Source organism: Leptonychotes weddellii, chromosome 6, assembly GCF_054177405.1.
Source record: "Leptonychotes weddellii isolate Sample4059 chromosome 6, ASM5417740v2, whole genome shotgun sequence".
Taxonomy (NCBI): domain Eukaryota; kingdom Metazoa; phylum Chordata; class Mammalia; order Carnivora; family Phocidae; genus Leptonychotes; species Leptonychotes weddellii.
This window is the reverse complement of record NC_138374.1, coordinates 109,600,607-109,613,428: the sequence shown is the minus strand read 5'-3', so window position 1 is coordinate 109,613,428 and position 12,822 is coordinate 109,600,607. Positions and strand designations below refer to the sequence as shown.

General features: G+C 32.8%; 2 protein-coding genes across 6 annotated transcripts in view; both read left to right on the top strand.

Moving 5' to 3' along the window:
* LOC102748450 (DENN domain-containing protein 1B) overlaps window positions 1–7,165 on the top strand; it is a 209,341-nt gene extending 202,176 nt beyond the window's left edge. For 4 of the 5 annotated variants that reach the window (XM_081824947.1, XM_081824946.1, XM_081824943.1 and 1 more), the window contains 2 exons: window positions 5,152–5,242; window positions 5,712–7,165. In XM_081824947.1, coding sequence (XP_081681073.1) covers window positions 5,152–5,242; window positions 5,712–5,791 — 171 coding nt within the window. In that variant the 3' untranslated portion in view covers window positions 5,792–7,165. Of the gene's footprint in view, window positions 1–5,151; window positions 5,254–5,711 lie in introns of those variants that run through there. The other variant, XM_081824945.1, reaches the window with a different exon arrangement.
* The window catches only part of LOC145722335 (DENN domain-containing protein 1B-like), a 390,017-nt gene that overhangs the window by 342,342 nt on the left and 34,853 nt on the right, over window positions 1–12,822 (top strand). The window lies entirely within an intron of this gene.

Below are 12,822 nucleotides of genomic sequence, written 5' to 3'. Positions count from 1 at the left end.
AGGAGGGAAATAATAAAGATCAGAGAGGAAATAAATGAAAATAGAGACTTTAAAAAAACAATAGAAAAGATCAATGAAACTAAGACCTAGTTCTTTGAAAAGATAAATGAAATCAACAAACCTTTAGTTAAACTCATCAAGAAAAAAAGAGAGAGAGCCCTCAAAGACTTGAATTTTGTGTTCTGTTCATTTCTATATTTCAGGCATCTAGAAAAGTACGTGGCATATAGTAAACATTTAATTAGATATTTATCAAATGATTGAATTAATTCATTAGTCTGGTTTAACAGACTTGATTTTGTTGCAGATTATTTAAGGACTATCTGTTGATATATCCCGGAGGATACTGTTGTTCCATTAATGTTGTTTTAGGTTATTAGTTCCAATAATAAGTCACACTGAATGGGCTTTTTATCCCTTCACAGTGTTTTCCTGGTCATTATACCATGGTAGTGTAATTTAGTATTCTTACAGTTTTATTTGCCTAGTATTTGAAATGGAATAAAAATAACAGTTTATTTCTATTCCTTCATATACTTAATTCTGTTGGTTTAGCTCTAAACCGACCTACCTGATGCCCATTTGTTATAGCAGTTTGTGTTTATATATATAGTGAGTAACTGAATGCCCTGCATTTAGCAGGTGTCTGTAAATAGCTGCTGACTTAATTTATTGTAACACTTCAGTGTAGTTTTCACTAACCTGTCAAGGTTTACTGAGCATTTATAAGAAGGAATATTTAAAGTCGACTACTTATATTTTTTAGCCCAAAGCATTATATAGAAAAGAAATTTTAAAGATCTGTTATAAATTAATATATTTTAAAAGTAATTTTTTACTGTATTTACATTTTTCCTTTAAATTGCTGAAGATTTCTGACTCATTAAAAAATGTATTTTTCTCTATCTCTCAAGCCTTTATTAGATTAGTTATCTTATATTTATGCCACGAAGAATTTCTAATAGGAGATAAATTTTGAGATATGTTAATTTTTCCTCCAGGCTGAAAAAGGAATCGGGGAGTCTCGATTTGTTTATTGTGTTGCCCCAGTGCCTCTGCTGCTTCGCTTCAGTAACAAGACTGTCGTGTCAGCGTGAAGCCCAGCACTCCGTCTTCCCCTTCCCCAGCTTGATAAAGAATTGCACCACTCACCCTCTCTCCCCAGACAGTGTTTTTCATGAGCTCTTTTAAAGAGTCAAAATCTTTAAAAATCATATAAGACTCTTACAATTTAATTATTGTCATCCTCAGAGTTTTGATGGATTGATTGCAATTAGATATTTATATAACATATGTATATACCACTGATTAATAGCATAACTTGTTTTGGATTTTTAGATTAAATGCCACAAGTGCACTGACTGGTGAGGAATTAGAGAACTGTGAGAAGCATACAATTTATCTCTTAGAGGAAAGATACATAGTCTACTGGGCCATATATTTAAGTTTATTCTGTGAATCTGATCAGAACATATTCTTTATATTTTTTGGTAAAGAAGCTTACCACTAAGTCTATTCTTTATATTTTATTGAATTTTTAAAACATTTATATTGTATTTGAAAATTGATGTGGTGAATGTTTATTTTTATTTTTACAGTATTGCTTACTGAAGTCCATTTAAAACAACAGATAATTTCTTTAAATGGTTTTAATTTCCTGTTAAGATGGTTATTTGAAGATAAAAATGCTTTGAAAAACCTTAGCAATAACTATCAAAAAGGGGCGCCTCGGTGGCTCAGTCATTAAGCGTCTGCCTTCAGCTCAGGTCATGATCCCAGGGTCCTGGGATCGAGCCCCACATCGGGCTCCCTGCTCGGCGGGAAGCCTGCTTCTCCCTCTCCCACTTCCCCTGCTTGTGTTCCCTCTCTCGCTGTGTCTCTCTCTGTCAAATAAATAAATAAAATCTTAAAAAAAAAAACTATCAAAAAGAGTAGAAGGAAGTAGCTTTATTGCTTAAAAACATTTCTCTTGTAACCTGTCACACTACTTTAGGATTGTGTCATAAGGATTAACAAAATTCAATTCTTGCAGGTATTGATGATTTGGAGGGAATAATATTAATGGTCTTGATAATTATACATATCCTTATTTAAATGACTTTTATTTATAATTTATAATAAAATTATGGACTCCATGCTATGGAACTATGTTTATGAATTTTTTTTGAAATTTCCAATTATGTTATTCATGTTTTGGTGTGATTATTTAGCATGTTTAGGTCCAGGTTTTAATTTTTACTTTTGGGATGAAAAGCAAAGTATTAAGATTTATGTAAAAAGCATCATCTTACACAAAAACAAGGAATCATGGATCACTACATCAAAAACTAATGATGTATTGTATGGTGATTAACATAACAAAATAAAATAAAATTTTAAAAAAAGCATCATCTTAATGCAAACTCTTAAATTCCTTTAAAAATCTACTTGCAACCTAATGTTTTGTTATATCTGTAGCCCTTTCATTGTTATTAACAGTGTTACTTGCCATTACTTGCAATTCCAAAGATAATTCTTCTAAAACTTAGTCTTCCAATTACCTTAAGATATGTGTTTACTAAATTATGTGGGTAACTATTAATCAAGTGACAGGTTACAGCCCATTATAGTTATAGCTTTTCCAACAGATAATATTTTTTACTTCAAAATTATTTCTATGCAAAATAGCTAAAATGCTCTTACCTTTTTTTACTTACTATGAAATCCTCCAGAGTTACTAGAATGGAGTAACCATGACCCAACTCCACTTGGGAAAAAAGAAAAAAAGTGTTACTGGTTACTGAATCAAAACTAGAAAAAGGAATTTAGAGAACTGTTACCTTAAGCATATTTTTCTCCATTAATGCCACTTCTCAGCTTATCCCTGGGTATCTATATTTGTGTGTATGTGTATAGAATATGTATCTGTGTGTGTGTATGTGCATACAATCCATCTTTTATTTTAAGAACAAACATTTTCATTAAGTATGCATGTAGATAAATGTCTGATTGTCACTGTGACAGGATTGTTTGCAAAGTCAGTTGATAACACATGGCATTTTACCAAGTGATTAATTTTTATTGGCTCAATTCACTAGTTCACAGTAACACAAAGTAGTTACTCATGCTCAAAAATGCATAATCAGTAAATAGTTTTGGGATTTATCTCTTTTTAGACATTGAACTATTCCACTCAAACTAAAATGGATGGATTATTTCTAGTAAACATAAAAATGAAAACCTTTTTAAAAGTCTTGTAGTCTTAATCTTTTAAAACAAATTAAGTCCTTTAAAAGGATGTCTTAGTTTGCTTCATTTGTCAGTAATGTATTGCTTTAAATTTATCATTTTACTTCACCTTTTTTTCCTAAAATGATACTTAGTCCATCAAATTAGATCACTTTAGTTTGATTTATAATGCTATGTTGAAAATATATGAAAGTCAAATTTTGCAAGCATTTTAAACCACTTTATTTTTCAAATTAACCATTTATCATAAGTAGTAAAGATGCCAAGATTACATTATTACCTTTTATCTCAAGATACAGTGAAATAAATAATTCCATATACACACCTTTCACGTTGTTTCAGTATACTTCTGTCTTTCAGCAAACATTCATTTCAAACTGTATGTTAGGCATTTGCCAGATATTAAAGATACATACATGAGAAAGACAGTGATCCTATACTCAGGAAACTCATAAATTAATAGAGATCGAAAAGGTGGTGGTGGTGGGAAAAGGTGGACTTTAGTATTTAACATTTATTCTCTGCCTGCAATCTAGGTACTTCATGTTGTTTCAATTAACCTTCACAAAACGCCGTAAGATATTTATTATTTTTCCCATTTTATAGAAGGGAAAACAGACTCAGAGACAGCAAGTTGCCCAAGATCATAAAGCTAATAAGTAACAGAGATGTGATACAAGCCTTTCATTCTCCAAACTCCTGTTGATATTTGCTTATATTATCGGAAACATTTTTATTCCAAGCATAATGATGATATAAAAATGGGTAATCTATGGTCCCTACCCTCAAAAAGTTTTAATTTTTATGAGAGCAACTCATACTCTTAAAAAAAAAGGCATGACTGTACATCCTTTTAGGCTATGTCTGTTTAAATCCATCTAACCACATTTTGGGTCAAAATTATTCTGTGATAATATAAAGGTAGTTAAACCACATTTTGAACAGGACTCTGTTGATTTCATTTGTTTCTTTCTTAATTTTGGTCTGTAAGAGATTCCTGTCTCAAAGTCATATAAAACTGATGTAATTTACTGCCATTAAATAATTAAGCATTAAATTGCTGCCTGAGGAATACTGTATTGCCCTATAGAACTCCTCTCAATTAGTTTTGTTCATTTAAATAGAAAACTTTTTTAGAACTAGGACAGAGTGAGAATTGTTTAAAAGTCAAGCTACTTTATTTTAATTTGGCTAATTTAAATTTTCCAGGGTAAAAAAATTGTGACCAGGATTAATTCCAGCATGAAAATGAACATTTCATATTAATCTCCAAATCTTCAAGTCTACCTTTCATACATCATTTAAGTCTTTCTTATGTTACCCATTGTCTCTTATGCAAGGGAGCTTAAAGATACTTCACCTTCATTATGAATGGAGAAACCTCAAAACATTTATTATTTTTTTTTAAGATTTTATTTATTTATTTGAGAGAGAGAGCACATGAGAGGGGGCAGGGTCAGAGGGAGAAGCAGACTCCCCGCCGAGCCGGGAGCCCGATGGGGAATTCGATCCAGGGACTCCAGGATCATGACCTGAGCCGAAGGCAGTCGCCTAGCCACCCAGGCGCCCCAACCTCAAAACATTTATAACAATTTTTATAATCCAAAAGATACAAATTTCAGATGCCACAGATGACAAAATAGAAAGTAACCAAGTGCCAGTAAATCGTACCTTCTTTTTCTTGTTAATGAAGTTAGAGTGTGCGCCATACATTTCTGATTTAACTAAAGAGCTGTTATTTTACCGAGCACCTGCTATTTTAACTGCTTGAGTTTTCTTGTCATGCATCTGTATATGTGTGTATATACATATATATGTGTAATTTATATTTATATAAGTATCTGATACTAATATTTTGCTATAAGTAAAATTAATTTTATGAAGAAAATGAAAATTAACATATTTGACACTTTTTAATTTCAGTTTATTGATGGTCGACTGGCAAAACTAAATGCAGGAAGGGGTTTCTCTGATGTGTTTGAAGAGGAAATCACTTCAGGTGGCTTTTGTGGAGGTAAAGACTAGCTCCAGTATGATTATCCATTTTCTGAGTAACAATTGTCTTGATTTTTACACTTGTATCTGATATAATCTACTTCATAAGGAACTTTTGCTCTTAAAAATATAATGTCTTAAATATGTTTTTTTCATAAGAGCTGTGGTATTATTTTATTGTTCAAGGTGTTAAAGATGGTCTCATGAATTGGTAATTGTTTGCTTGGATAATCTCTTAATATTAGTAGAAATAAATGTCACAGAAATGCAGTTAGCTTGTATCTTCCTGTCTTTCATCCTGGCTAGTATTGTCTGCTAAAAATAACCCACAGTGATGGCTACTACTAAGTAAGAATTAAAGAACTAAGATTATAGTTGAAATATTAGATTATAACATAATCTAAAAAAAAGATTTGAATACCACAGTGCTTTTACATTTTAAGTAAGTGTATTGTTATAGAAGTCTTTACCTTTTTTTTGCTTTGCAGAACATTGCAGCATGAGGAAAAGACTTTTCAGTTTACCATCCCATGTGCTTACACTTGTCACTGTAAAAAGTGCTCACTAAAAAAATGGAAGGCGTCGTATTATTTTGTATGTGTGAAACATAAGCTAGGTGATATCTAATTTTTATTTAATATAATGCACTTTAATATAATTAAACAATTATAGTGTTTCATATGTAAGTATTCAAACAATGTTACAATTACCTAGGCAGTTAATGACTTACGAGCTGGTACTTTGTACATGATTGCTCCAGTATATAGTCCTGACTCTGGCAGAGAATTTTGCTCAAGTCCTTGAAGTGTCACATTCATTCATTCAGCTGGTATTGTGTGAAGTGTTTACCTATGTACTAGGTACTGTTCCAGATACAGGGTGAACTAAACAAACAAAAATCTCTGGTGTGTTCATTTTCACCATGTATGATAATAATTTTTCTCTTTATCTGTAGGTTTAATTTGGGGAAAAGATGTCTTTAGTGTGCATGTGAACAAACAGTTCCTAGAATTGAGAAATAAAACATGAAAAGACAGTAATGAGTACACATCTACAAATTTCCCCAAATTTAATTTTATTCTTAAATAAGATGTATTTTTTGCACCGTAGAAATACAAAAACCATTGAGATAATTTGTTCATTAAAAGAGGTACAAATGAACTGAGCATTTATGGATCTTCATCTGGCATAAGTATAGCATTTCATTGAAAGCATTTAGCTTTGGGAAAAACTTAGTTTACTTGACTCAGCAAGTAAGCCAAGTGTGCAGTCATTCAGCTCCTTGCTGTCCTCAGCTCATGGGTAAAAATTTAGCTTCAATGGAACTTTTGTGTTAAAATAAGGCTTTTTTACTTTTCAACTCAGACAAGCAAAATATTGTCAGCTCCTGGACGAATTGCTTGAGGCATCTATTCAGTATTTATATAACTGCTGTCTCATTATTTTTATGACCCGTGGGGCTAGTATCTTATATGGAATTGAAGATGACATCTTGTGACAGTAATGGGGTAGAACTATGATCATTTTGTAGAGTTAAATTCTGTAGTCTTAACCATTGGTCCAGATACCGCTGTTCTAGAATAGAAGATAGGTCGGTGTCTTTTCTGGTGGGAGAGGGGTTACTAAAATTTTTCATTAAAGGTCTTATGGTTTAAAAAGAATGGGATACTGGGGTGCCTGGGTGGCTCAGATGGTTAGGCGTCTGCCTTTGGCTCAGGTCATGATTCCGGGGTCCTGGGATCAAGCCCTGCATCGGGCTTTCTGCTCAGCGGGGAGCCTGCTTCTCCCTCTCCCTCTGTCTCCCCCCTGCTCATGCTTTCTGTCTCTCTCCGTATCTCTGTGTCTCAAATGAATAAATAAAATCTTTAAAAAAAAAAAAAAAGAATGGGATATTGATCACCAGTTGGCATCTGACTTAGAGACTGCTACATTTGCAGTACAACTTCAGGCCAACCACTTTGTTTTTCTTTCTTAAAATGAAAAAAGTTTTGAACGCTTATCTTAATTTGGTGGTGGTGGGAGCAATACTGATTCAAAAGGAAAACATAATTCAACAAGTATTAATTTCAGTATGTACAGCAAGAAAATATATTAAAAATTATGCCTGGCTATCAAGTGTTATTTTTTAATCATTGTATTTTAGGTTATTATTTTAGAGATACATAGAGATTATTCTTAGAAAAATATAAAGCACAATTTATTAGGATTTGAAATAAAAATATGAATAATCTAATAAAAATTAGTAATGTTCTTATAAATGACATATATATATATAAAAGAACATAATACATTTGTCATTTAGACTACATTTGTAAGAAGGATGTCTATATCATGATATGAAACTATTTTTCAAAGAAGTGAACTATTATAACTCATTTCTCTCCTAGTTATAGTAAGAATAATTATAATTGTTCCTACTTACTGAATATTAATATGTGACAGAATCTCTTTATAAGAGCTCTACAAATTTTACCTCATGTAATCCTCAAGAGCACCTGTGAGGTATTTTGATTACCCATCCCCATTTTTATGAGGGCACTTATCTCAACAATTTGCCCCAACTCACTGCTAGTAGTGCTAGAGGCTGAACTCAGCCTGTGTCTGCCTGGGTTCAAAGCTCTTGATTTAATAACTATAATATATTGCTTTCTTGTGATAAGAAATCTTCTTAATTAGAAGACATTCAGTAAACAAGAGCACTACCCAAGCCTTCTCTACTCCAAGTGGATAAAGTAAAATTCCTGTCTCATGATTATCCGTTGAAGATTTTTTATACATAAAGCCCTAAGAAAGATCACTGTAAGAAAAATCAACATTCACTAAGGCTGAGGAAAAAATCATGTTCCTTTAAGCAAAAATAATTAGGAAATTTCAGAGAAGCATCTAATTTCTCCCCTTTCTGTGTCACTGCAATGGCAGTTTATATACTCTATTTATACAGTCTATATATGGTGATGATAAAATGAATATGAGTATGGTGGAACTTTGTAATTATTGTGGCTTTGTTAAGAATATACAGTGCAGGACAGTCGTTCATAGCAAACCTAGATTCACATTGAATCAGAACTATGGTTAAAGCCTGAATGCATACAGATCTCCAAAAACTGTTTTCTGTCCTGTAAATCCCGGTGGTCAGGACTGTAAAGAAATCCCTGTTACTCCTGATTTTTTTCATGAGACCTTTGTAGAATAATCAACCTTAAGAGGAAAGTAATATCAGGAAGTGTGTAAAGGGAAGAATACCCATAGTGGCTAAAAGGTAATAAAAGTGGACACAAGTAGAACAAAGGACGAAATTAGATAAACACAAACATTGGTTTATGAAAAAGCAGCTAAGGAATATTGAGTAGTTAAGAACCTGGGGTGGGGTTTTTTGCGTATTTTTTTCATTTAAAATAAGACTAGTTTTTTAAATCCACTTCCAGTTATCTAAACTTTAAAAAGGAGAGACATTTTCAGATTGATTTTATATAGAAGCATATAGTTATTCTTCATTAGCATTTGTTGCTTCATTAGTTTCCTGACATAATCTGATCAGTCTTTTATTTATTTAATTCTCTTTCTTTTTTGTACTGACGGAGGCACCAAGAGAATTTGAAAAGGTAGTAGGTAGTTACCCGTTTTAGTGGCATTTTTCTGGCTTCACTGAACAATTTAGATAAATTTATATATTTTTTTGAGAAGTAACTAGAGATTACTGGAATTTAAGCAAACACATTCGAGGAAGAAGTCTTTGCACAAGTGGGAAACAAAGATACTTTGTCCTTGAGTTTGAGAAAATCACTCGTATGTTTAATGAGAACAGTGTTGGGAATTTCCTCAATAATGCTTGTTATTTCCATAATCCAGTGACTTTAGTGGAAGGACTGAGAGATTTTTTTTTTTTTTTTTTTTAGCATTCAGATTCATTTTTAAGAAGAAAAATAGCCTTTAAGAAATATTTTTTAAAATAATGTACTTGTCTCATAAATTTTGTGGAAATAGAAGCTTTCAATCTGAAAAGCACTAAATTTAAAAAAACAAATATCCTTTTTTTTTTTTTTTAAGATTTTATTTATTTGACAGAGAGAGACACAGCGAGAGAGGGAACACAAGCAGGGAGAGTGGGAGAGGGAGACGCAGGCCTTCCCGCCGAGCAGGGTGCCCGATGTGGGGCTCGATCCCAGGACCCTGGGACCATGACCTGAGCCGAAGGCAGACACTTAACCGACTGAGCCAAAGGCAGACGTTTAATGACTGAGCCACCCAGGCACCCCAAGAAACAAATATCTTTAAAAAAAATTTTTAACAGGAATCTCCCTAAATTGTACCACATGCTTCCCTGTCATCTCAAGCAGTTTATGTAGGGACTTCCTGTTTTCCCCTGTGCATATAATTCTGGATTATTATTGGTGATTCTGTCAACTATTTCTTCTCAAGGTATCCGCTTTGAGCAGCCCCTTTTCATTTCTAATGTAATTAGTGTGAAGTGATACAGGGGAAATCTCTGTTTTATCATATTCTATTTAGCAGTCTTAAGAGGTAGAATTTCAGAGTTGAAGGACTACAGAACCAAGAATTCAAATACCTAGATTCTTATTCTTTCTCAGTTGCTATCTTTGTGACCTTGGGCAAATAATGTGCTACCTCAGAACCTTCAGTTTCCTCGTTTGGCAAGTTACTGACAATAACTTACATTTTTGATGTGTTTGTGATGTGCTAGGTATTGTACTAAGTAACATTGTAGCAGCCAGGTTAAAGATCTAGTCCCAAATCCCATAGTTTACAAGGATACAGTGGACTTGAACTCTCGGATCATTGGACTCCAAAGCCCACTTCCTCTCATTGAATTGTGCTGCCTAAGACACTACCTGCTTTGCCTATTTTAGAGTACAAAAACACAACTCAGATAAGGGAATGTAGGTAAAAACATTTTGTGACCTGTGAAGAGCTGAATATGAGCTATTTTTATTCCTCATAACTCTAAGACACTGACCTTTCTATAACTGCTCTGAAGTTTTATGATACTAATTTTCTTTGTAGTTTAGAGGCTTAAAAAATTATATTCTGGATTGACAAGTGTTCCAGAATGCTAAATAGTTATCATATAGAAGTTAGGATTTCTCTTTCTACTTTCTTCCATTTATTTTGGGAAAAGAATGAAAATAAAATACTTCCCAGAATACTATAAATAACAACCAAGTCTTAAATTTGTGATTTCTACCCAACCATTTTTAATAGAGAAGTTATTAAGTATATGAACTGATGAGAACCTTTAGCAGAGAGGTAAAAGTATATGAACAATCTGGGTAAAGATATACTGTTTATTTTTTTGTTAATAAACTCTCCTTAGAAATAAAGAATAACTTGAATAACTTGAATTTTTTGTTACGTTACAAAGGAAATATCATTAAAAAATTGTTTAGAACAAATACCACCTGAAATTCATGGTTTTTTAACAGTGCAAATTTTATTTACAGAGGTTATTTTGAGTAGACACATTTTGCTATAATCATTTCATAAGATTAGAAAAAAATATTATTTTTGCCCAGGTATTTTCTTCCAGAAAAGTGAAGTGCAGTGCTGAGTAGTAAGAGATGTTTTTCACAATGGGGGTTATTTCTTGATTTTTTTCTTTGAATTAGAGAAAGGTTTAATAACAGGAGTCATATCAGAGCTGGACACATTTTGTCTGATGTTGGTTAGGAGTGCAAAGACAGCAACTGAAATCAGTTCTTGGGCTGGGATCATTCAGCTTCTATTTTATAACAGCAAGGGAATGAATTTTTTAAAAGAACACAACTACATGCAAGTAGAGAACATAGGTGGTGATAGATGTTAACTAGATTTATGTGGTGATCATTTTGCAATATATACAAATATTGAATCATTATGCTCTATATCTGAAAATAATATGATGTTATATGTCAACTATACTGCAATTAAAAAAAAGAAGAGACCATAATCTGTTTTAGGGATTACTTGTACTTGGAGTAGCCATCAGGACTTTGTTTTTTAAGCATTTAAACCAAGAAGGCCGATGAAATCTAAGTCAGTTGATATTAAACATTAGTTGAGATTGTGTTCTTTTTTTTGCCTTCTGATATCATTTTATTGATTAAATTACCATACTTGGAACCAAACATGTGATTACTAGTTTTATTAGAACTGGTTTTAAGGAGTGCACTTGTTGTGATGAGCGCCGGATGTTGTATGGAAGTGCTGAGTCACTGTATTGTACACCTGAAACTAATATTACTCTGTATGTTAACAACTGGAACTTGAATAAAAACTTAAAAAAAAAGAAAAAGAACTTTGTCAGCATTTGAACTTTCTAATAACCATAATGTTTTATAGACTAAAACCTTCATTTGCTTCATATTTCCTTGGGTAGTATCTTTCAAACTTGGATTTACAACTAGAGAATATCTTCAGAACTCTGACTGTATTGCATTACAGTAAAATTTGCGATCCATTAATTTATAGTTAAAAACCGTAGATAATCTTTTTTTGTCTTCAAGTTTCTTTGCATTTTAGAATTCCCATCTAGTTTTTTCTTTCCCTATGCACTGCAGTATTACTTTTTTTTTTTTTTTTAAGATTTTATTTGAGAGAGAGAGAATGAGAGAGAGCACATGAGAGGGGGGAGGGTCAGAGGGAGAAGCAGACTCCCTGCCGAGCAGGGAGCCCGATGCGGGACTCAATCCCGGGACTCCAGGATCATGACCTGAGCCGAAGGCAGTTGCTCAACCAACTGAGCCACCCAGGCGTCCCACTTGCAGTATTACTTTTAAACGAACCCAGTTGCGTAGAAGAGGCAAACTTTTACAAGACAATATAGACATAAAACATTGAAAAATTAGTAAAAAGACACAGGCATCTTGGATTTCAAAAAAGAGGGTATATTTTCCCCCTCTGAACGTCATATTAAAATGAAAGAAGATAGAATATTTTAGCATATTACCTTTATATGTGAGTAAAGAAAAAAATGTCTGTTCTTAAACATTCTAATCACTGCGTTCCTAAGAGCAATTTAATAGTTCTTACAATACCATTGCTTCTGTCACAACACTGCTGATAAACAAAATTTGCCTGCTAAAATCCTGGAAATATTAGTTCTTAATGAATTTTAGTTTATGGACTTATTTTAGATCAAATATTCCTGACATCTTATTTTTATATTTTCCAGGAAACCCGAGGTCATATCAACAATGGGTGCATACAGTCAAGGTAATGATAACCCTTCACTGTTTCTTCCTCCTTCACTCAAACATATGGAGCAATGTTCAGTAAAAGGAAGCTGCTTATACTTACGCTGTTTATTGGCAATAGTTGAAATGTTTGTATATTTTTTCACATTTTAAGTATTTTTATTTTATATGATATTAATAAATATAATTTTACAATGGAAAGCTTTTGTCCAGAGATAAATGGCTCGTTTTGAAAAGCAAGATGTTATTGTCAACTTATATTATAGCCCTTTATCTGATATGTCATTTGCAAATATCTTCTCCCATTCTGTCGGCTGTCTTTTGGCTTTGTTGACTGTTTCCTTTGCTTTGCAAAAGCTTTTTATCTTGATGAAGTCCCAATAGTTCATTTTTGCCCTTGCTTCCCTTG